General features: G+C 49.1%; 1 protein-coding gene across 1 annotated transcript in view; it reads left to right on the top strand.

The window, feature by feature from the left end:
- Window positions 1–1,009: 1,009 nt before the first annotated feature.
- sfrp5 (secreted frizzled-related protein 5) overlaps window positions 1,010–25,500 on the top strand; it is an 89,101-nt gene continuing 64,610 nt past the window's right edge. Inside the window, exon 1 of the mRNA XM_078565104.1 lies at window positions 1,010–1,968. Within this exon, the coding sequence (XP_078421230.1) occupies window positions 1,449–1,968 (520 nt within the window). The 5' untranslated portion in view covers window positions 1,010–1,448. The remainder of the gene's footprint in view (window positions 1,969–25,500) is intronic.

Genomic DNA, 25,500 nt, shown 5'->3' with positions numbered 1-25,500 from the left:
GCTGTTGGCTGGTAGAAAAACTACCCTTTATCTTTGTTTTAAGAGCTTGTTTTCAGCAGTCTGATCAGGGGAGGGCCTCCCTTTGGCCAGGCAAAGCTTCTGGCCTTCGAGTGTCTGACAGGCACAGCTTTCTCCATGCCATCTTTCTCCCTGATTTGAGATCAAAGGCTGGTGTGGCTGATAAATACCGTGGAGCCATTCCTTCCGACACTGCAAAACTCCTGTGCTCTTGGTGAAACTCAGGAGTTGTTCATTACTCCCAAAGAAAGCAAAGCAAAAGAGAGAGGCAGGAAATGACAGGCGCACACACGGAGTGAGAGAACGAGAAAGAGAGAGAGGGGGGAAAAAAGACAGTGAAAAACACACCTAAAGGGAAGATAAATACACACCAAGAGCTGAGGCGCACACATTGTAGGGGCAAGAGAGGGAGAGAGGGACAAAGGGGAGAGACAGGGAGGCAGTGGCAGCAACAGTGAGAGATAAGTCAAGAGACTGTGAGGTACAGAGACGCACGCACGTGCTACAGACTGAGCTGGATAAAGACAGAGACAAACAGGTGGATGTAGAAGAGCTACACGGACAGAAGAAAGAGGGAGAGAGAAAAAGAGAGACAAAGAGGAAAGAGAGTGAGAGACAGAAGCACTGCAAGGGGCAGAGAGTGAAAAGGGAGGAGAGAGAAAAAGAAAACAAAAAGGAAGAGGAGAGAGAGAGAGGTTAAGATAAAGGCAGGAAAAGAGAGAGAGAGAGAGAGAGAGAACCTTGCCTTTATAAAGCAGTGTCAGTATGCTGAGCTCGAGAGCAAGGTAGCTGCCTGGTGATTGACAGCTCGCTCTGTGATTCATGCATTCAGATTAACAGGACAAAGTCAGCCCCCAAGCTGATTGGCCGCTGTGAAATCCTCCTGGCTTTGTGGGGAAGCCTACAGGGCTGGTCTAACTCTCTCAGCAGAGCGAGGAGGAGGGAGCAGCTAAATACTGGCACATCTCTTCAGTCTGCGAGAGCTGAGTGTGTGAGAGAGAGCGTGTGTGTGTGTGTGTGTGTGTGTGGATGTAAGTGTAGTGTATAGTCAGTCTATGCACTGCATGAGGTTAGCCAGCATCTCAGACAGCTAAGGAGGAGAGTGTGCAGCAAACCCAGGAGAGAGAGAGAGAAAGAGTGCCTTTATATTTCTCTGTTCCTTCAACACCCATCAAGTTGCTCAAATTTTGGGCAGCGGATTTTTGGGCAGCGGATTCTGGCGGAGACACCAGTCACTTGCCCACCTGTCCAGACTCTGCCACCCCAGGAGCTGTTTGACCCTAGAGAGCGTGCGGGGTGACCCAGGAGCGGCTTTGGTTTTTGTTCCTTCCTTTCCATCGTCTCCATCGAGAGCCTGTAAAGCGAGAGGGCACAGAGTTGGCGCTCCGAGGCACCTCGTTCACGGTGGGCACAGAGTTGGCGCGCTGACCATGCAGAAGCTCTTTGCCGCGTTTCTCGGGCTGCTGCTGGCCAGTTTGCCAGTGCCCAGCTCAGGGGGCAGCGCCGAAGAGTACGAATACTACGGCTGGCAGTCAGACCACCTCCAGGGCGGACGCTTCTACGCCAAGCAGCCGCAGTGCGTGGACATCCCCGCCGACCTGCGGCTTTGCCACAACATTGGCTACCGCAAGATGCGAGTGCCCAACCTGCTGGAACACGACACCCTGCCCGAGATCAAGCAGCAGGCCAGCAGCTGGGTGCCCCTGCTCGCCAAGAGGTGCCACCCGGACACCCAGATCTTCCTCTGCTCCCTCTTCGCCCCCATCTGTCTGGACCGGCCCATTTACCCGTGCCGCTCGCTCTGCCAGGCCGTGAGGGACGGCTGCTCACCGGTCATGGAGTCCTTCGGTTTCCCCTGGCCGGAGATGCTGAAGTGCGATCGCTTCCCGCTCGACAATGACCTCTGCGTCTCTCTGCAGTCGCCTGGCAACCAGGCAACTCAACCACCAGGTAATGGGCAGCCGGGGGGGGGGCACGGGAGGTGTGGGGCAAAAGGGGGTGGGCGGCGATCGGGCGGGGGTCGGGATCCAGGTGCTGGTGATTTGGCATTTCACAACCACCCGGCTTCAGGAAACACTGTTTCACGCTCTTGTAAATAGCCCTTACAGCAGCGAGTTCCTCCCGAAATATGTTGGAAGCCGGAGACGGACGTTAACGAGAACTTCATGTGGGAGATGTGGAGTGATGGAGAGAGAGAGGGGGAGACAGAGAGGGAAATGCAGAGAGGGAGAGGAATGGAGAGAAAGGGACAGAGGGAGAGGAACAGAGGGTGAAAGAAGCACAGAATGAGGGAGCGAGACGGACAGAAAGAGAAAAGGACAGAGAGAAAAAGAGAGGGAGAGAAAATTGATAGAGGGAGTTGGAGAGAAAGAAAGGGTCAGAGAGAGGAAGAGTGTTAGAGTGAGTGGCAGAGAGAGAGAGAAAGACAGAGAGAGAGAGACACAGAGGGAGAAAACGAGAGAGAAGGAGGAGGACTTGAAACAAGGGACAGAGGAAGAGAGACAGAGGGAGAAAGGGAGAGTGAGAGGGAACAGAGAGAGAGAGAGAGAGAGAGAGACAGAGAGAAAGCTGGAAAGAGCCAGGAACTGAGAGAGGGAATGAGACGGACAGAGAGAGAGAGAGAGAGAGTGACAGACAACCAGGTATAGAGAGAGAGAGAGAGAGAGAACACATTAATAAAGTGCCGTTCATGATCTCAGGACATCCCAAATGTACAGGCACGGTTGGTCCAGGAGAGATAATACAGAGGTGTGAGCAGAGGGGAAGTGATGAAGGGAGCGAGAGTCCTAGAAAGAAGAAGGAGGAGAGCGAAGGAAGGTGGACAGAAATAGAACAGCAAAAAGAGAGATAAGCGGATAGACGGGACCCGGAGAAAGAGAGATGCACAACAAGAACTAGTGGGAGTTGGGAGGGGTGGGGGGAAAGATGCAAGAAATAAAGGAAGAAAGGGCAAAGGTGAAATATTATGGAGGAAAGAGATAGAGAGAGCAATTCAGCAGAGAGAGAGAGAGAGAGGCTGGCTGAAGTAGGGAGGGGAGGAGGGAGTGAAATAGAAAAGAATGAGAGAGATGAGAAGAATTTCAGACTGAAAACCCTTTTTAATGTTTAACAGTTCCCCTGGTGGAATATGCAGCTGGATTATGGAAACTTGTAGCTGTGAAAATGTTGGTGCAACTCATTTCGGGCAGATTTGTTTTCCTTTAGTCTCTCATTCCTTTTTATTATGTATGAATAAGTAATTTGTCAGGAAATGTTACCCTTCATCGAGAATCCCGCTTGCTGCAAGATTTCTGGGCAGCGGGTTAGCTTACCTTAAATCCCCTAATATATGGAATGGCTTCAGGGTCAGAGTTTCTCCCGGTTTAAGTCTGCTCAGTCTGGTGAGGTAAAGCTTCAAACCGTTAGGGATGTCCCTCAGCCCCTTCCCTGGCCACACACCACCCACCCCTCCCTCCCCGCCCCACCTCTTTGGGCTACTCTCGTGCATTCTCCCCCCTGTCCTCTCTCCTCACTGGACCATCGCAGAGAGGCATTGGCAGCGGCTGCTCATTTGCCAGGTCTCACGGGCGGAGGATTGCACAGGGCGATCCAAAAAAGTGGAGAGGGTGCAGGGGAGCCAAAAGTAGGGGGGCAGAGGCGGGATTCAGGGCTGGGGAGAGCTCGTGGAGATTGGCCGAAAGCCCACTCAGCGAGCGATGGATTCCACGTTAACTGCAGCCCCTGGTTGGTAGAGCGCACTCCCTCCCTGAGGTCTATCTCAAGACCGGCTTACGGGTTAGGATCATCGAATCGGCACAGAACAGCAGGAGGCCGTTCAGCCCACTGTTCCTGCGCTGGCCCTTTGAAAGAGTTATCCAATTAGCCCCACTCGCCCTGCTCTTTCCCCATAGCCCTGCAAATTTTAACCCCACCGGTGCTTATCCAGCTTCCTATTGACTTCAGCGCATTCCAGATTATGGTGTTAAAAAATCTCCCTCTCCTCTGGTCCATTTACTGATTACCCTAGACCTATAATTTGACAGCGCGGTATGGTACACGCCAGCGAGGAGGATTTGCGGGAATGACAGGACGACCGGTGGGTTTAGGGAATTGTACTCGCTGGGATCCATTCAGCGATTCTCCTTGCCTTGTGACTGAATAATCAGAATTACAGCGCAAACTGATTGTTGTAGAAACTTAAACAAATCAGATTAAAAGTAAATCTACTGAAGTGCCAGAAAAAACTACTCAAAGCTGTTAGCCTGGACACGTATTCCCGAAAGACACTGTGTCATGTGATTAACCTCTCAACCCCTGACTTTCTGATGGTTGGTGGGTGGGAGGGGGGGTGGGGGGGGCGGTGATGTGGTGAGGTGGAAAATGAATTGTCTTCCAAAAATCTTTTTCAAAATCCTTGCCAAAAAATAAATATAAGCACTTTTTAGCTGAAATATTTGTTGTGCTGCATTCATCAAAGGGGTTTGATTCATGGAATTAACAGCACAGAGGGAGGCGACTTGGTCTGTCAGGCCGACACCAGCTCTTTGAAGGGGTTTTCTGATTTGTTCCATTCCCTTGTTCCTTCCCTGATTTCCCCCCCAAAAATTATGATTTGGATGGATGGGTTTGATTTGGGTGGGTGGGTTTGATTTGCTGCAAGGTCAACATTTGTGGCTGTGATGGGGTTAAACAGGAGACAAAAACAGTCAGGAACCACCTGTACTTTCAGCCCAGTGTCCCTGTGTGTTTGTGTGTGGGTGTGTGTGTGTTTGTAGGTGGGTACATGGGTGGGTGGGTGTGTATGAGTGGGTGTGTTTCTGTGGGTGTGTGTGTGGTGTGTGTGGTGTGTGCGTTTTTGTGTGTGTGTGAGTGACTGTCTGTATATGTGTGTGTGTGTTTGTGAGTGGGTGTGTGTGAGAGGCTGTGTGTGTGTGTGTGTGTGTGTTTGCGTGCATGTGTGTCTGTGTATGTGTGTGTGTGTGTGTCTGTGTGGGTGTGTAAGTGGTGTGTGTGTGTGTATGTGTGTGTGTGCATGATTGTGTCTGTGTGGGGGTGCATGTGTGTGCCTGTGTGTCTGTGTGTGTGTGCGAGTGTGTCCATGTGTGAGTGCGTGTGTGTGGGTGCGTGTGTTTGGGGTTGTGGTGTGTGTGGGTGGTTTGTGTCTGTGTCTGTGTCTGTGTGGGTGTGTGTGTGCGAGTCTGTGTGTGTGTGTGTGTGAGAGTGTGTGTTTGTGTGTGTGAGTATGTCTGTGTATGGGTGCATGTGTGTGTGGGTGTGTGTATGGGGTGTGGTGTGTGTCGGTGGTTTGTGTTTGTCTGTGCATGTGTGTGTTTGTTTGTGTGTGACTGAGTGTGTCTGTGTGGGTGTGTGTGTCTGTGTGTGTGTGTGTCTGTTATGGGTGTGTGTAGGTGTGTGTGTGGGTGATTTGTGTGTAGGTGTGTGTTTGAGTGTGTGTGTGTCTGTGTGGGTGAGTATGTGTGAGTGCGTCTATGTGTGGGTGGATGGGTGAGTGTGGGTGTGTGTGAGTGTGTCTGTGTGTGGATGTGTGTGTGTGTGTGGGTGGGTGTGTGTGAGTGTGTCTGTGTGTGGGTGGCTGTGCGTGTGGCTTTGTATGGGTGTGTGTGAGTGTGTCTGTGTGGGTGAGTGTGTGAGTGTGTCTGTGTGTGTGGGTGTGTGTGTGAGTGTGTGTGGCTGTGTGTGGGTGTGTGTGTGAGTGTGTCTGTGTGGGTGAGTGTGTCTGTGTGGGTGAGTGTGTGTGAGTGTGTCTTTGTGTAGGTGGGTGTGTATGGGTGAGTGTGTCTGTGTGTGGATGTGTGTGGATGTGTGTGTGTGTGGGTGAGTGTGTGTGAGTGTGTCTGTGTGTGGGTGGGTGTGTGTGTGCGAGTCTGTGTGTGTGTGTGTGTGAGAGTGTGTGTTTGTGTGTGTGAGTATGTCTGTGTATGGGTGCATGTGTGTGTGGGTGTGTGTATGGGGTGTGGTGTGTGTCGGTGGTTTGTGTTTGTCTGTGCATGTGTGTGTTTGTTTGTGTGTGACTGAGTGTGTCTGTGTGGGTGTGTGTGTCTGTGTGTGTGTGTGTCTGTTATGGGTGTGTGTAGGTGTGTGTGTGGGTGATTTGTGTGTAGGTGTGTGTTTGAGTGTGTGTGTGTCTGTGTGGGTGAGTATGTGTGAGTGCGTCTATGTGTGGGTGGATGGGTGAGTGTGGGTGTGTGTGAGTGTGTCTGTGTGTGGATGTGTGTGTGTGTGTGGGTGGGTGTGTGTGAGTGTGTCTGTGTGTGGGTGGCTGTGCGTGTGGCTTTGTATGGGTGTGTGTGAGTGTGTCTGTGTGGGTGAGTGTGTGAGTGTGTCTGTGTGTGTGGGTGTGTGTGTGAGTGTGTGTGGCTGTGTGTGGGTGTGTGTGTGAGTGTGTCTGTGTGGGTGAGTGTGTCTGTGTGGGTGAGTGTGTGTGAGTGTGTCTTTGTGTAGGTGGGTGTGTATGGGTGAGTGTGTCTGTGTGTGGATGTGTGTGGATGTGTGTGTGTGTGGGTGAGTGTGTGTGAGTGTGTCTGTGTGTGGGTGGCTGTGTGTGTGGCTGTGTGTGGGTGTGTGTGAATGTGTCTGTGTGGATGTGTGTGTGGGTGGGTGTGTGTGCGCTGGCTGGTTTAGTTGGCTCTGTGTGTAGTATGCTATTTTGTTCATTCACTGGCACTGCCAAAGCTGAAGATCCCTGATAACTGCATGAGGTAATCGCGGTGGAGAGAGCCAGGCGATTGCTCAGTGACCGGTCCCCCGTGTAACTCTCTGTAATTGACACAGTCTGTGCCGGGATCTCTGAAAGAAAGAAACGCAGCCTGGCTTTAAACTGTGGGGAGCCCATCCCCAACTCTGCCCCACCCCTCAGCACCTAAACAGATCAGAAACCTCGGTGACAGTCTAATTTTCAGAATAAAGGGGGAATGCTATTAAAACGAAGATCTTCATTATTTATACATAAATATCTCAACCTCTGCTTGAGGGAGAGAGAGTCGCACACCAGCACAGCCTTACAATTAGAAGGTTCTTTCTACAGACACACAACTCTGAAGTTTATAAAATAAAAGTCCTTGTCCCAGTTGAAGTGTGTTGCTGATGAGTTGCAAAAGCAATTCATAGATGCATCAGTGGAATGTAACATGGATATAACTCAATGTGATTAGGCCGGTAAATATGTTTGTTTTAAATGCACACAATTAACCGCACATCCAATCTGAATGGAAGTGAGCTCCCAGTTCCCTCATTATAGCAGCAGGCTGGTAGAGACCACAGTCTTGGTTTCCTGTCACTCTAAGGTACCTGTTAAGAACTGAGGGATCATTAGACAGTCAGAGACCCAGCTCCATCCAGTTCTCCCATGCCGATCGTCACATATCTCAATTTTGAAATACACATCTTTGTTTTGAAATCCCTCCATTAGCCTCACCCTCTTCCTATCTCGAGAGCCTCATTTAATACAGAGGTTAACCTATCTGTTCTAAAACAGGCACACAGGACAAGGGGCAGGTAGTGCAAGTGAGTTGAGCCTTTATCTGAGAAGCTTCTTGATTGAATGTTTCTAACCCTTCCCCATCATGTGGGGGTAGACGTCGATTCAGAATCAACCGCTTCCCCTTGATCTATTTCTCTGTGGTTCCTTTCTTCTGAATGCCTTATTTCAATGAAAAGCATCACCGCATCCCCCATTTTGAGAGACACACTTGCAGTTAGGTACCTCTTATTAACTGCTCAACAACATCCCCAAACCTTTCAAGTGCAACCAGTTATTTTAAAGTGAAGTGACTGTGGCTGTGTAGCTAAATGAGGTAGCACAGCAAAATCTCACAAACATGAGCTGAATGGTGTTACTTTTATTGGTATTGTTTGTGTATGGAATACGCTTTAGGATATCTCGGATAGAATCTGATCTTAAAAATCCACCTGAACCATTAGAAGAAGCAAGCAAAGACATCTCATCTGAAGGACGGCACCTCTGACAGTGAGGCACTCCCTCAGTACTGCACTAGGAGTGATAGCCTTGACTGTGTGCTCATATCTCTGCAGTTGGACTTCAACACAGAACCTTAACTCTGACCCAGTGCATGAATGTTACTAACTCGGTCAAGGCTTGCGCAAAACAGCATCCAGACGACTTAAGGGAGGAAGTTGTGGAGCAAGGGAGAAAAGTTAGTGAAAAGCCTCTCCGTTTTTTATTATTCATTCACGGGATGGGGGCTTCGCTGGCTGGACCAGCATTTATTGCCCATCCCTAGTTGCCCTTGAGAAGGTGGTGGTGAGCTGCTTTCTTGAACCGCTGCAGTCCATGTGGTGTAGGTACACCCAGAGTGCTGTTAGTAAGGGAGTTCCAGGATTTTGACCCAGCAACAGTGAAGGAACAGCGACATATTTCTAAGTCAGGATGGTGAGTGACTTGGAGGGGAACTTCCAGGTGGTGGTGTTCCCATCTATCTGCTGCCCTTGTCCTTCTTGATGGTAGAGGTTGTGGGTTTGGAAGGTGCTGCCGAAGGAACCTCGGTGAATTCCTGCAGTGCATCTTGTAGATGGTACACACTGCTGCTACTGTGTGTCGGTGGTGGAGGGAGTGAATGTTTGTGGATGTGGTGCCCATCAAGCTTTGTCCTGGATGGTGTCAAGCTTCTTGAGTGTCGTGGGAGCTACACTCATCCAGGCAAGCGGAGTGTATTCCATCACACTCCTGACTTGTGCCTGATAGATGTGGGGAGTCAGGAGGTGAGTTATTCGCCACAGGATTCCTAGCTTCTGACCTGCTCTTGTAGCCACAGTATTTATATGACTAGTTTAGTTCAGTTTCTGGTCAATGGTAAGCCCCAGGGTGTTGATAGTTGGGGATTCAGTGATGGCAATGCTATTGAATGTCAAGGGGCGCTGCTTAGATTCTTTCTTGTTGGAGATGGTCATTGCCTGACACTTGTGTGGCGCGAATGTTACTTGTCACTTGTCAGACCAAGCCTGGATATTGTCCAGGTCTTGCTGCATTTGGATATGGACTGCTTCAGTATCTGAGGAGTCGCAATTGGTATTGAACATTGTGCAATCATCAGTGAACATCCCCACTTCTGATCTTATGATGGAAGGAAGGTCATTGATGGAGCAACTGAAGATGGTTGGGCCGAGGACACTACCCTGAGGAACTCCTGTGGTGATGCCCAGGAGCTGAGATGACTGACCTCCAACAACCACAACCATCTTCCTTTGCGCTCGGTATGACTCCAACCAGCGGAGAGTTTTCCCCCGATTTCCATTGACTCCAGTTTTGCTAGGGCTCCTGGATGCCACACTCGGTCAAATGCTGCCTTGATGTCAAGGACAGTCACTTTCACCTCACCTCGGGAGTTCAACTCTTTTGTCCATATTTGAACCAAGGCTGTAATGAGGTCCGGAGCTGAGTGGTCCTAGCGGAACCCAAACTGGGCGTCAGTGAGCAGGTTATTGCTAAGCAAGTGCCACTTGATAGCACTGTTGATGACCCCTTCCATTACTTTACTGATGATCGAGAGTAGACTGATGGGGCAGTAATTGTCCGGGGTTAGATTTGTTCTGCTTTTTGTGTACAGAACATACCTGAGCAATTTTCCACATTGCCGGGTCGATGCCAGTGTTGTAGCTGTACTGGAGCAGCTTGGCTAGGGGTGTGGCAAGCTCTGGAGCACAAGTCTTCTGTACTATTGCCGGGATATTGTCAGAGCCCATAGCCTTTGCAGTATCCAGTGCCTTCAGCCATTTCTTGATATCACGTGGAGTGAATTGAATTAGCTGAAGACTGGCATCTGTGATGCTGGGGACCTCCGGAGGAGGCCGAGATGGATCATCCACTTGGCACTTCTGGCTGAAGATTCTTGCGAATGCTTCAAACTTACCTTTTGCACTGATGTGCTGGGCTCCCCCATCATTGAGGATGGAAATATTTGTGGAGCCTCCTCCTCCAGCAAGTTGTTTAATTATCCACCACCATTCACGACTGGATGTGGCAGGACTGCAGAACTTAGATCTGATCTGTTGGTTGTGAGATTGCTTAGCTCTGTCTATCACTTGCTGCTTATGCTGTAGGTCACGCAAGGACTCCTGTGTAATAGCTTCACCAGGTTGACACCTCATTTTTAGGTGTTCCTGGTGCTGCTCCTGGCATGCCCTCCTGCACTCTTCATTGAACCAGGGTTGATCCCGTGGCTGGATGGTAATGGTAGAGTGGGGGATATGCAGGGCTATGAGGTTACAGATTGTGTTTGAGTACAATTCTGCTGCTGCTGATGGCCCACAACGCTTCATGGATGCCCAGTTTTGAGTTGCTATATTTGTTCAAAATCTATCCTATTTAGCACGGTGGTAGTGTTTTTTCCCTCCTGTTGGTTCCCTCACCACCTACTGCAGACCCAGTCTAGCAGCTATGTCCTTTAGGACTCGGCCAGCTCGGTCTCTGGTGGAGCTACCGAGCCACTCTTGGTGATGGACATTGAAGTCCCCCACCCAGAGTACATTCTGCGCCCTTGCCACCCTCAGTGCTTCCTTTAAGTGGTGTTCAACATGGAGGAGCACTGATTCATCAGCTGAGGGAGGGCGGTATGTAGTAATCAGCAGGAGGTTTCCTTGCCCATGTTTGACCTGATGCCATGAGACTTCATGGGATCCAGAGCCGATATTGAGGACTCCAAGGGCAACTTCCTCCCAACTGTATACTACTGTGGTACCACCTCTGCTGGATCTGGACCCAGGGATGGTGATGGTGGTGTAAACCAACAGTTGCGTAAACCACTCAGATATTGACTTCTAGATATTATTATTGATAGCAGCCCGCCCCAACTGTAACACAATCTGGTAACTTCTCCCCAGACCAATCGCCTGCAGCACTTAGAAGGACAAGGGCGGCGGTCACATAGCACACTCTCACCTCCCAGGTACCCTCCAAGTCACAAACAATACTGACTGGGAAATACATTGGCCACTCCGCTGTTGAGTCAAAATCCCGAAACATCCTCCCTAACAGCACCGTGGCTGTACCTAATCCCCATGGACGGCAGCAGTTCAAGAAGGTGGCTCACTACCAACTTCTCAAGGGCAATTAAGGGGTGGGTAATAAATGCTGCCCTAGCCAGTGATGCTCACATCCTGAGAAAGAATAGTTTCAAAAGACAGAGATGAGGAGAATTTTTTTCTCTCAGAGTCTTTGAAACTCTCTTCCTCGAAAGGTAGTGGAAGCAGAGTCTTTGAATATTTTCGAGGCAGGGCTAGATAGATTTTGATTAACAAGAGGGTGAAAGGTTATCGGGGGTAGCCAGGAATGTGGGGTCGAGGTTACAATCAGATCAGCCATGATCTTAATAAATGGCGGAGCAGGCTCGAGAGGCTGAGTAGCCTACTCCTGCTCTGAACTTGTGTGTTCGTATATTCATATGTTCATATTTAAAAAGCACAATATTCCTGATTCCCCGTGAATGTTTATACGTGCCATTCACACAATCAAGCACAATTCACTGCAAGAAGGTGAAAGGAAAAGGGAAAGGGAAAAATATCCACATGAAGTTCCCCTCCAGATCAGTCACCATCCTGATTTGAAACTATATCACTGCTCCTCCACTCTCACGGGGTCAAAATCCTGTAACTGCCTTCCTATGCAACACGGACTGGAGCGGTTCAAGGAGGTGACTCACCACCACCTTCTCAAGGATAATTATTGATGGGTGACTACTTTCCTATGGCTGGGGAAGCAGTTATAGTTTGGTGTCGAGGTTAATAATCCATTCAACAGCTTCAACTGACGCATGTGAATGGTTGAGATGTCACCAGGAATGGATCTTTCAGGGCAGGAGCTCAGTGTGTGAGCAATGGTTTGACTTGGACGGCTGCGGTCACAATTCGAGATGCTCCCCGCGTTCCACTTGTGTAGCAAGAGGTCACATCGTCCCCGGACCATCCTCAAGCGGTTGAGGGTTGTCCAGGCTTTCAGTGTAAGGTTGAAACCTGGGACTTCATTGATCGGGTCAGTTCCCAGGTTGCTTCTGGTGATGTTAACAGTAAACAGTACCATCGAGGGGTGCGGCTGTCATGTATGGCGTGGAGTGCATTCTAGTTGGGGAGTATGGGATTTCAGGTGAGTGCGTGGGGTTTTTTGAAGGTCCTATGTTTTTCTGAGGCTTTGTGTCAATGGGAGTGGCGCATTAGCTGCCTGCTGGTGGTGTTATTTGAGCAGGGTGTTTTCCCTGTGGACATCAGGTATTTCATTGCATGTTAGCACAGGAAAGCCAATGCAGCTTCTGTCAACATCCCAGAAATAATTGTCATGACCTCCCGGAGATAGATACCTCCCGCATTGATGTAGCAGTTCTCGATGAGCAGCAGTACTCTGTTGTTGGGTTGACCAGGGCGAGTGAAGCAGTGCGTAGTGTTGGCTTTGCTGCCACTGGTGGTATGCACCAGTTTTTGCATGAGACTCACCCTCGTCTTGACCTTGGCTCTGGTGTTCGGGAAGTGTTGCCAGTAATGGGTGGCTGGGCAGGGGTGGGGGCCGGGGTGGGGGGGGGTTGTGGAGGTGGGGGTTGCGTCAATGTATGGTCAAGAGTGATTCCAAGTTATTTTGGCATTGGGTCATGAGTGAGTGGTCGGCCACAGAATTGTACACAACGTTCTTCCCTGGCCGGAGAGCTGTTCGGGTGGAAGGCTGAAACAACAGACTTGGAGGTGTTCAGACGTCTTTTTTTTATTCATTCACGGGAGGTGGGCTTCACTGGCTGGGCCAGCATTTATTGCTCATCCCTAGTTGCCCTTGAGAAGGTGCTGGTGAGCTGCCTTCTTGAACCGCTGCGATCCCTGTGGTGTAGGTACACCCACAGTGCTGTTAGGGAGGGAGTTCCAGGATTTTGACCCAGCGACAGTGAAGGAACGGCGATATATTTCCAAGTCAGGATGGTGAGTGACTTGGAGGTGAACTTCCAGGTGGTGGTGTTCCCGTGTGTCTTGGCTACCCTTGTCCTTCTAGAAGGTAGCGGTCGTGGGTTTGAAAGGTGCTGTCTCAGGAGCCTTGGTGAATTCCTGCAGCGCATCTTGTAGATGGTACACACACTGCTGCTACTGTGCGTCGGTGGTGGGGGGGAGTGAATGTTTGTCGGTGTGGTGCCAATCAAGCGGGGCTGCTTTGTCCTGGACGGCGTCCAGCTTCTTCAGAGTTGTAGGAGCTGCACTCGCCCAGGCAAGTGGAGAGTATTCCATTTTCTGAAGCAGCTTCCAGAGAACCTCGATCTTCGGTTTCTTCAACATCCTGAAATTCTTTAGCCCCGAAAGCCTGGGCTGAGTCGTCAGCGCAGGTAAAGAGCTGAGACTTTGTTGGGGAGTGGGGGGAGGGGGAGGTCACTGGTGTATATATGTTGAAGGGAGCTGGTATGAGGCCTGATCCCTGTGGGAGCCGTTGTTGGTTCTGCGTGGACGGCTGAATTAATCTGCACCGTGCACCCGGAACTGTTGGTCGCTGATCGCGGAGTTAATTAGTTGTAGGATTTTCACAAGGCAGATGATGGGCATTAAACGCTGGCCTTGCCAGTAACACTCACATCGGGATGGAAGAACAAAACAAATCCATTGTCGAAGGAAGGGTTAACTCCTTTTTCTTTCTCTGTGGCAAATATATCGACTTTGTTTTGGTAATGTTTTTCTTTGTGTGTTAGTGGCAAGATGTAATAAAAATGTTCTTGCAGCAAAACAGATGTTGGGATGTATGCAGCGCTGTGGACTCCAGATACTCTGTCATCAGCAAGCTGAGAGTAGTGCTTCATGGAAACTAGCACAGACAATAGGTGTAGGTCAAAGCAAAAAAAAATTCACCTCCAATCCATGGATCTAAAATTGATTCCTCTCTCCCTGCCCCCCCCACCAAACCTCTCTTCATCTCCTGCAAAGGCTTTCCCTCACCACTCACAAACTCCTCACCAAAACTGAGTTCTTTTTAACATCATTTCTGAAGATTAACCTCATGTCCTGGTCAATGTGCCCCCACCCCCAGCGCCCCCACTCCCCCCCTTTACACCCAAGAGCCTTAAAAGGGTGGAGAAGCAACTAAATAAAGACTTGCATTTCTATAGCCCCTTTCACGATCTCAGGTCATCCCAAGCCACTTTACAGTAGGTGTAGTCACTGTTGTAATGTAGGAACTGAAGCAGCCAATTTGTGCACAGCAAGAGCCCACAAACACCCAGGAGATAATGACCAAATAACTTATTTAATTATATTGACTGAGGGATGAAACGGAAGACGGTTTGAATGACAGAGTGGTGATCAGATGACCTCAAGCTCGGGCTACATTATAACACTAAGATCCAGGCTTAGATCAGAAAATTCAACCAGGGCTCCTGCTCCAGGTTATGAGACAATGGGGACTGCTCGGAGTGTCATGATATAGGGAAGGACTTGATCAGGCTCATTGATGATGTACCCCCCCCACAAACATCACCCCATCCCACCCAACTCACCCCCTCACACAACTCACCCCCTCACCCAACTCACCCACTTATTCGCTCACCCCCTCACTCAACTCACCCCTCATCCACTCAACCCCTCACCCAACTCACCCCCCCCACCCAACTCACTCCTCACCAACTCACCCTCTCACCCCCCTACCCAACTCACCCCTCACCCACTCACCCCTTCACCCAACTCAATCCCCCAACCATTTACCCAAGTCACCCCCTCACCCAGTAACCCAACTTACCCCCTCACCCACCCTTCACGCAACTCAACTCATTACCTACTCACCCCCTCACTCAACTCACCCCTCACCCACTCAACCTCTCGCCCAACTCAACCCCCACCCAATTCACCCCTCACCCATTCACTGCCTCACCCAATTCACCCCCATACCCACTTACCCAATTCACCCCCCTACCCACACTCACCCCCTCACCCACACTCAACTCACCCCCCTCACCCACTCACCCAACTCACCCACTCACCCATCTCACCCCCTTAACCACTCACCCCCTCACTCAACCCACCCCATGATCCACTCACCTCCTCACCCAACTCACCCCTAACCCCCTCACATACTCACCTAACTCACCCCTCAGCCCCCTCACCCACTCTCCCAACTTACCCAACTCACTCAACTCACCCCCTCACTCAACTCAACCTTTACCTTCTCAACCAACTCACCCTTCAGCCCCTCACCCAACTCACCCAACTCACTCAACTCATCCCCTCACCCAACTCAACCTTCGCCCCCTCACCCAATCACCCTTTAGCCCCTCACCAAACTCACCCCTCAGCCCCTCACCAAACTCACCCCTCAACCACTCATCCACTCACCCCCTCATCCAACTCACTCCTCACCCAACTCACCCCCTCATCCACCTCACCCAACTCAATCCCTCTCCCAACTCACCCCAGCTCAACTTATACCTGCCCACTGACCCCCCCACCAAGTCACTTCTGTCCGCACCCCCCGCCCCCCCAAACCCTCGTCCCTCCTTCACACACGTAGTGATTTGCACTCAGTTCAGCCGAGGTTGACTGTTCAATGCCTTGACTGTCTGATGCCTTGGGGCATTTGACAATAGGTTTGACCTGACACAGTAAAACCTCCCTTCCCTTATCTGCTGCTGAATCACCGGCTCTGTTATCTGCAGTACTTTCTCACAAGAAAGAGAAAGTCATATTTTTGACAGACAGAAGAGCTCAGCAATTGTGGGCTAGAAGGTTACCCATTCTCTTAGGAAACAGCCCAGTTGAAAGCTGGAGGCCTGAGAAGGGTGTCAAACCAAAGCCGCAAGAGGACAAAATCAGCTAAATGACACAGTGGTGATTGGGAGACTGGCCAGAGTAAAGGGTCAGTCACATAGTGAGTATGCCCAACACAATTGCATGTGGCTTCCACTCTCCCTGATCATCTTTCCAACCTAACCCCTAACGCAGGACTGTATTATAATGCCATTGCCTTTGGCACACATCTTAACTTAGGCTTGTTAGCTTGACTCACTGGCCCCATGCTGTGCTGGTTCCTTCCATATTGAATAGCTCAAGGAGGAGAAGCTTTAGGTATCAGGAGGGACTTGACAAAATGGAACTCCTTTCATTTGGAGCAGAGCAGGTTGAGTGGCGATCAGATGGAGATGTTTACAATTATAAAGTATGCCGTAGGGAAATCATGGCTGGTGGGTTGACAACTAGAGAGACGTATGTTTAAGAACATCACTATTAAGCCCTTTGAGCCTGTCCCGTCCATCCATCAGGTCACAGCTGGTAACTGCTTCAGTTCCCGTTACCCTCCCTTTCTCCAGATCTTCCGATCCTCCTTACGTGATAGAAAAATCTATCAATCTCAAGGATTGAAAATTCCAATTGACTGCCAATATCTACATATCTACAGTATTGGTCGAGGCATAGAATACAAAAGCAGGGAAGTTATGCAGGAACTGTATAAAACGCTGGTTAGGTCACAACTGGAGTACTGCGTGCAGTTCCGGTCACCACATTATAGGGAGGATCTGATTGCACTGGAGAGGGTGCAGAGGAGGTTTACCAGGATGCTGCCTGGGCTGGAGGGTGTGAGCTATGAGGAAAGATTGGATAGGCTGTGGTTATTTTCCTTGGAGCAGTGAAGGTTGTGAGGGGACATGATAGAGGTGTATAAGAGTATGAGGGGCATGGATAGGAAGGCACTTTTTCCTTTAGTAGAGGAGTCAATAACCAGGGGGCATAGATTTAAGGTAAGAGGTAAAAGGCTAAGAGGGGAGTTGAGGAGAAATGTCTTCACTCAGAGGGTGGTGGGAGTCTGGAACTCACTGCCTGAAAGGGTGATTGAGTCAGAAACTCTTGTAACATTTAAGAAATATTTAGATATTCACTTGCATTGCCATAGCCTCCAGGGCTACGGGCCAAGCGCTGGGAAATGGGATTAGTGTAGTCAGGTCTGTGTTGACTTGAATGGACACGGTGGGCTGAATGGCCTCCTCCTGTGCTGTAAACGTATATAAGTCATGAGTTTTTTGCAGGGGTGCAGATGGGGGTAGGTGGGGAGCGAAGAGTTCCTTTGTTGCTTGCAGAGAAATCATGAATATTTTTGGGAACAGTTTGTATCTGAAATCGTATTTTAAAAATACAATTGCCATTTTTCTACCAGCAAGATGCAGAGAAAATTCTCCCCAACATGTTTACAATTCGACTGAAAGTTGAGAACAAATTATATCTTCCTTCTTGTGCAATGAATAATGTCATCTCAACTCCAAACACTTTTTAATTCATTCTTGGGATGCAGGTGTCGCTGGTATAAGGGCCCAGCATTTATTGCCCATCCCTGGTTGCCCCTTGAGAAGGTGGTGGTGAGCTGCCTTCTTGAACCGCTGCAGTCCCTGTGGTGTAGGTACACCCACAGTGCTGTTAGGGAGGGAGTTCCAGGATTTGGACCCAGCGATGATGAAGCCGCTGGCGACATTCGTCCAAGTTGGGTAAAATGGAATCAGGATGAAATGATGCAAGAATACTTTTTCCACTTGGGGACAGAGGGATAATGGAACTCAATGTTGAGACAGCTCCTTTAGTTGATAAAGGTGTCTAAACCAACCTGCCATGAAGAGCTATATGAGCCTGAAGGAGCATTGATAGGTTGACAAAGCCAGGGAGAGATGTGATAGATAATGCCTCATGACTGCTCCTAGAATTCCAATCTTGGGCAGTCCATACCCTCCAATGTGAAAGAATACTCCAGAATTATTATTTGTTATCACATGCGTTGCTAGAAGCCACGTTAAACACAGAGTATATTTTTAAGAAGAATATCATTCTGATGGGTTTGGTGTTTTGAGCTCCCCTGCTCCTCTTCCGAATAGTGCTGTGGGATCTAGCTGAGAGTGGATAGGATCTCTGCTTTTGAACATGTCACCCTAAAGACCTCCGACACTGCAGCACACTCTCAGTGCTACGCTGAGTGCCAGCCTACATTATGTACGCAAATCGCTGTGGTGGGTCTATGAACCCGCAGCCTTCTGTCTCAGTCAGTGCTGCCAACTAGGCCACAGCTGCCACTGCTATCATGTCACTGCCAGGAAAACGCAGCCATCAGAGACCTCGCTTGTTCGAGCTGACTCCTAACATAATAACATGAGGGTGGGTTGGGGAGAGGTGCCACTGTGCAAACGATGCATCAATTTCCACCTGCCAAGTCTGCCCATCACCTCACGTGCTATCTGTGCCCTGGGATCAGGACATGTCACAGGAGACACTGTGCTAACTAAACTCCCTTTCTCCTCCTCCACAGCATCAGTCGACAGACAGCCCCTTCCCCCAATGCCCAATATGTCCAGTCACATTGTTTTGAGCGAATGGTTAATTTGTAAGCTATGGAATCGCCAAATTTATGGTGCCCCACTTCATTATTGAGAAACCCAGGTGAAAGGTCAAGGTTCATGGTGCGGGACACCAGCCAGGTTGAAAAGAATAAGCGGGAAGGTGGGTTAATTCGAGAAGTAACGGATGCCTAGCTTGGGCCTCCAACAGCTGTAAACTTTAAGAAGGGAAGCCCAAGAGAGAGATGGGCTTTGAGGGCCCCAGATGGAGTGGGACTAATTTTATGAGCCTCAATATCAACACGGTGAGGGTTGTTGGAGTGTGTATCGTTGTCGTAAAGCTGAAGGTGAACGGCTTTATAAACAGGGCAGTCTCAGTTTAGTTATAGTCAGTCATTGCAGGGGTCTACAAGCGAGTTGGGTATTTTACTTTGAGCGAGTCTCAGAGAAATGATTGATGAAGCATTTGCTGGAAGTGATGGATTAATTCTCCTGGGCAGACGCAAGGAGAAAAGCCAACAGATTTTAACAGCTCTTCAGCTTTCCCTCATGGGCCCTGTGCTTCATTTGTAGACTCCTTGAGGTAAAATAGAAAGAAAACACAAGAACATAAGAAATCAGAGCAGGAAAGGCCAGACGGGCCCTTTGAGGCTGATCTGCCCCAACTCCACCTTCCTACACTATTCCCATATCCTTTAAATCCCTTAGTATCCAAACATTTATCAAACTCTGACTTGAATATACTCAATCACTGAGCATCGTCATTCCTCTGGGCTAGAGAATTCCAAAGGTTCACAACCCTAGGGAAGAAATTTCCCCTCATCTCTGTCCTAAATGGCCGACCCCTTATCCTGATGCTCTCAGCCTGTGTTCAGGACTTCCCAGTGAGGGGGAAACATTCCCCCAGCATCTACGTTGTCAATTTGCTTAAGAATTTTATGTTTCAATGAGATCACCTCTTATTCTTCTAAACTCCAGAGAATACAGACTTAGTCTATTCAATGTCTCCCCACTGGACAATCCCATCATGCCAGGAATCAGTCTAGTAAACCCTTAGAAGGCATTCCTCTAAGGTAGGCATATTCTTCCGGAGATATGTGTGTGTGTGTGCATGAGTGTGAGAGTGTGTGTGTGCATGCGTGAGTGTGAGTGTGTCTGTGTGAGTGTGTGAGTGTGTGTGTGTCTGAGTGTGTGTGTGAGTGTGTGTGTGTGCCTGAGTGTGTGTGTGTGTGTGTATGTATGAGAGTATGTGTGTATGAGTGAGTTTGTGTATGTGTGTGTGTGTGTGTGTGTGTGTGAGTGTGTGTGTGTGAGAGTGTGTGTGTGTGTGTGTGTGTGTGTGTGTGTGTAAGTGTGTGTCTGTGTGTGTGTGAGTGTGTATGTGTGAGTGTGTGTGTGTGTGAGTGAGTGAGTGTGTGTATGTATGCAAGTGTGTGTGAGTGTGTGTGTGTGTGTATGAGAGTATGTGTGTATGAGTGAGTGTGTGTATGAGAGTGTGTGAGTGAGTGAGTGTGTGTATGTATGCGAGTGTGTGTGAGTGTGTATGTGTGTGTATGAGAGTATGTGTGTATGAGTGTGTGTGTGTATGAGAGTATGTGTGTGAGTGTGTGTATGAGAGGATGTGTGTATGAGTGAGTGTGTGTATGAGAGTGTGTGTGAGTGTGTGTATGTGTGTGAGTGTGTGTATGAGAGTGTGTGTGTGTGTGTGAGTGTGTAAAGTCATTTGGAAAAACACAAAATGTGCACGAAAAATAGAAAACATTTTTAAAATTCTACAAATAAAGTTCTGCAAAATTCCACGCCCTGTTCTTAGTCACAATTGCTCATCACCTCGACCCTCACCTGCTTCCATTGGCTTCCTGTTCCCTTTGAAACATCCATGTCGAAGTTCTCTCATTCCACCAACATTATCCAGCTTCCCCACACATTGTCCTTGGGCCGTGGCCTTCTGCCCTGTCGGTTTGTCTTCCCGCCCATCATCGCTCACTCCACCACTGGTGTAAACTCTTTCATTCATCTCAATCTCCCTCTGCTTTCTAACGTTTTTTTAAAAAATTCTACCGTGGAATGTGAGTGTCACCGGCAAGGCCGACATTTGAGTTATCCGGCCCTGACTGCCCTTGAAAGGATGGTGGTGGTGAGCTGCATCCTTGAACCACTGCAGCCTGTGCAGTGTAGGTACAGGCTTTGATCCAGCTTAGTGCCTGAAAGCAGTTAAGGAGTAACCGTGTTGCTGTGTGTCTGGAGTGATGGGCCAGACCAGGTAAAGACAGCCAGTCTCATCCTCCGACAGACGCGAGTGAATCAGTTTGGTTCTTACAGCAATCTTTATGTCACCATTGCTTTCAGTTCCAGGTTTATTCGTTAATTGTGGTTAAGTTCACTCAGCTGCCAAAGTGGGGTTTGAACTTGGCTCTGCAGGGCATTAGTCCGAGCCTCTGCATTGCTGGCCCAGCAGGACTGCCACGACACTACCCTGCCTGATCTCTCTGTGCCTGTAAAAGCCTCTTCTAAACAGGTATCACTTCAGTCACGTTTCGTCTCACCTCTTCTCCTACTGCCGAGCATTTGACTCTCCTCTGCCTGCAAGCCCTTCGGGGAGAATCAGCTGTGGGGAGCGCTAGAGTGTGAGTGTACGGTGTGAAAATTCGTACCACAGATTCCGTTTTCACTAAGGCTGTGGGGCTGTTGCAAAGTCATTACGGTCCATCTGCCTTACGAATCGTCAGTCGGTGAGGCTTTATCCACCCCCCACCCCCCTAGACCTCCGACCCCCCCACCCCCCCAGACCTCCGACCCCCCCCACCCCAGCTCCAACCCTGTGGGTTTCCACGATTGACCGAAGTGGCAGCAGTTCTGCTCCCTGCCCCACAGAGGGCATTGGTGTGCAGGACAAAGAATGAACAGGCAAGATGTGGGCTGACAAGAGTGCGAGATGTCGATCCGATCCCCTGCTGCTTTCTGCACCAGGTGCTACTGGGCAAATATACACCACCGCTCAGATCTTTCAATCTCTGGAAATCATTTAGAGGAGGAATAGAGCAGTTTGCTGGTCAAACAAAAAGGATTTCACTTCCATCGCCAACCCCCACTCCCACCCCACCCCCCGCAAAAAACTTCCCAATGATCTGGAACGCGTTACCTCAAAGGGCGGTGGAAGCAGATTCAACAGTAACTTTCAAAAGGGAATTGGATAAATAATTGAAAAGGAAATTTTTGCAGGGCTATGGGGAAAGAGCGGGAGAGTGGGACTAATTGAATAGCTCTTCCAAAGCGCCGCGACCCCCAATACAACACACTCTCTATCCTCTGGAGGTAATGCATCTCATCAAAGCTGTTGTGTGTGATTCCTTACGCACTGTGACTCAGTGCTTTGGGCCACTCTAGGTTGCTCTGATGAGCATCTATGGTGACGATCCTCGGTTTTACTTTAAAGGTGAAGCTATTTCCCTCAATCTCTCCCCATTTTACATGTGCTGTGGTCATGGTGGGGACTGTTTCTGTGCTGACGTTGCACAGGCAGCACCTGTACCATGTGACTTCAATAGTCAGTGGCTTCAGGCAATTCAACCATGGGGTACTGCACCCAAATGTAATCCTGTTTCATCCAGCATTTAAACTGACACACACACACACACACACACACTAATATACACACACAGACACACACGAATATACATACACAGACACATACTCTGATATACACACACACACGTACACACACATACACACATGCACAGATACACACACACTAATATACACACACAGACACACACATACACATTAATATACACACACAGACACACACAGAAGCACACGCATATACACACATACACACTCTGATATACACAGACAGATACACACATACACACTGATACACACACACACAGATATACACGCTAATATACACACAGATACACACACACTAATACACACACACTCACACAAACTGATACACACACACATGCGCGCGCACACACCTAATACACGCACACACACACACACTAATATAGACACAATAATATACACACACAGAGAAACACACAGATACTCACACACACTAATATACACACACACAGATACACACACACTGACATACACACATGCACACACACAAATATACACACACAGATAAACACACGCAGATACACACACACACAGAAACACACACACACAATACACACGCACTGATGTACACACACAGATGCACACACTGATACACACACAGATGCAAACACACACTGATTCACATACACACAGATACACACACAGATACACACATAAAGATACACACACACACAGATACACACATAAAGATACACACACACACATGAACACAAGCACACACACTGATGTATACACCCACACTCTTGATACACACAGATACACACGCACACATACACACAGATACACAAACACTAATATAAACACACACACACACAGATGCACATACACACACACACACACAGATACACACTGACACACACATACTAACACACACTGATACACACACACACACATATACTGACACACACAGACACTGATACAAACATATACTGACACACACACACTGATACACACACACACACACATATACTGACACACACACACACACTGATACACACACACACACCGATACACACACACACACACATATACTGACACACACACACACTGATACACACACACACACACACACACATATACTGACACACACACACACTGATACACACACACACACCAATACACACACACACACATATACTGATACACACAGACACTGATACAAACATATACTGACACACACACACACACACACGCTGACGTGAAGGCTAACTTTTAATGCCTCAATGTTGTGCTGACTTAAGTCAACTAACTCAGACCGAGATAGAACTTAGGGTCTTCCTGGTCTGTATGAACTGAATGACCAACACATGGCTCACTGAGTAAGGGCAGCTTAACTGTCATTTTATTAACAAAATCAGAGATTAGCCTTAAAATAAACAAATCAATAATTCAGTGAGTGAAACCTACCTACAAAAGATGTTCAATCTTTCCTTGCTCAATGTTCAAGAGCAAGAAGAGTTCAAAAAATGGGTTTGAATGATCTTCAGCCAATCTCACCCTGTCAGAACCCACCTGGCAACCGATACAAACTGGGGAGCTGCCCAGTTAGGCTTATTGCCGACACAAGTTAAGCTTGGAGCATGGAACAGGTGTTGGAAAGGTTTACAATTACACCACACTCCAGAGGATGCCAAGACCATCGGTAGATTTTTGACAGATGCAGAAGCCTACAGACAGAGCACAGTTGATGTGTAACAGGAATAAGAAGATAGTACTTCAGTATACTCTCACCAGTGAAGAATTCAGCAGGGGAGTGCTGCTATCACTGGTTATGTTACAGGGCCAGTAAGCCTGAGCGTCAAGTGCGCATCCATCACCAGAACTAATCCACACGTGCTGGTTGACTGGGGTTGGCATCATGATCCTAATTAAACCTACTCGCGTTTGGGTTTTTCAAAGCATTATAAGGGAGACGTACCCCTTTCGGGCTCGTAGCATTAACAAAGAAAGCAATGTTTACGATAAACTTCCTTCTTCCCGTTCTCTATTCAACAACTTGCATTTATATAGCGCCTTTATCATAATAGAAGTCATCCCAAGGTGCTCCACAGGAGTGTCCTCAAACAAAACTTGACACCGGGTCACGAAAGGAAACTCTAGGGTGAGGTGACCAATGCTTGGAGTTAAGGGTTTGTTTTAAGCAGCATCTTGAAAGAGAATAGAGGGTTAGAGAGCGGGAAGTGTTTTAGGGAGGGAATCCCGGAGCTTAGGGCTAGAGGAAGCTGGAGGCCCGGCCGCCAATGGTGCAGCGATTAAAACCGGGCAGAGGCCAGAATTGAACATCTCGAGTGGTATCTGCTGCTCTCTCTGGTGACGAGCTTGGGGGCGGAGGGCATGGGGTGACCTCACGGTAACCCCGCCACCTTCCCCTCTCCACCAGAATTAAGGAAGGTCCATGGTCGACCTTCTCGCCCCGGTGTCCATCAAGGCCAATGACTGACCACTTAAGGGCCTCATCCCACTGCCGCTGGTATGAGCCCAGCTGCAGTTGGGCCTGTTGCCAAGCCCCATGCCCGGCAGCTAAATCCATTCAGCAGCTTGTCACCTCTGGTGCTGATGGTGGGTGGGGAGGTGTTCCTCTGATTACAGATACTCAGTTCCTGATCGAGGGACTTGATATCGAGAAGGGGGAGGGGGAGTGGCCGCTGAGAGCCCTGTCCTTGCTGCTGACCCCTCCTACGCCCCTCCCTTCCTGACCCCCCCCAACCCCACGAAACCACATACCCCCTCTCCCACTCCCCCTCCCCCTCACCACATTACTTACCTGTGGCCTGGGTGGCTCTGCGATCCTGGGACTCCAGTGGGTGTTTTTTTCCTGCAGCAGCCACTGCCTCCCCAGTGGCGCTGCTGAGTACAAGAGCTGCCTGCTTCTGATTGGCCAGCAGCTCTCAGAAGGCGAGACTTCCGCCCCCCAGGGCCTTGATTCCACCTGCCAGTGGCCTCACCATTGCCTGATTGGCTTGTGGTTCGGCCGGCCTTCCCGTAAGGATGCAGCGGGGGCTGGAGGGTGGTCTCTCGCCGGCTCTCCAGACCCCAGGCAAGACCCTCGGAGCCTCAGCAAGATTCCGCCTATTATTCCTGGTGCTAGAAGACCTTAGTTGAAGACATGTAGAAGTCCTCGTTGAAGACATTAGCCTAACCACAACCAAAAGCAGCCATGTTGGGTTTCCTTGGCAACTGCTTGCTCAAGATGCTCCTTAAAACAAACCTCTTATTCCAAGCTTTGGTCACCTGCCCTCATATCTCCTTTCGTGACGCGGTGTCAAATTTTGTTTGAGAACATTCCTTGGCAACTGGCGTCTCACAGGATGACAGTGTTGGGAAGGAGTCCTCATGCATTAGCAGCAGGGATCGAGATTGGCCCAGGACTCATCTGGAGTTGTCTGGCCTCAGGGGAACACAGCAGCGGCTAAAAATACAGCACGTTTTATATGTGCGTATTAAATATACACCTGAATAGACAACGGGAGAGAATTGTGAATTGAAACGTAGTCCGCATATGGATTCATCATGGTCTTTGAGTGGGCATTATGTTTATAATGTCACGCCAAATTTAATGAATGGTGCTCCGTTATTCTGAATGGAT

Source organism: Cetorhinus maximus, chromosome 20, assembly GCF_964194155.1.
Source record: "Cetorhinus maximus chromosome 20, sCetMax3.hap1.1, whole genome shotgun sequence".
Classification (NCBI taxonomy): domain Eukaryota; kingdom Metazoa; phylum Chordata; class Chondrichthyes; order Lamniformes; family Cetorhinidae; genus Cetorhinus; species Cetorhinus maximus.
The sequence above is the reverse complement of the archived record's forward strand: the minus strand, read 5'-3'. Positions and strand labels throughout refer to the sequence as shown.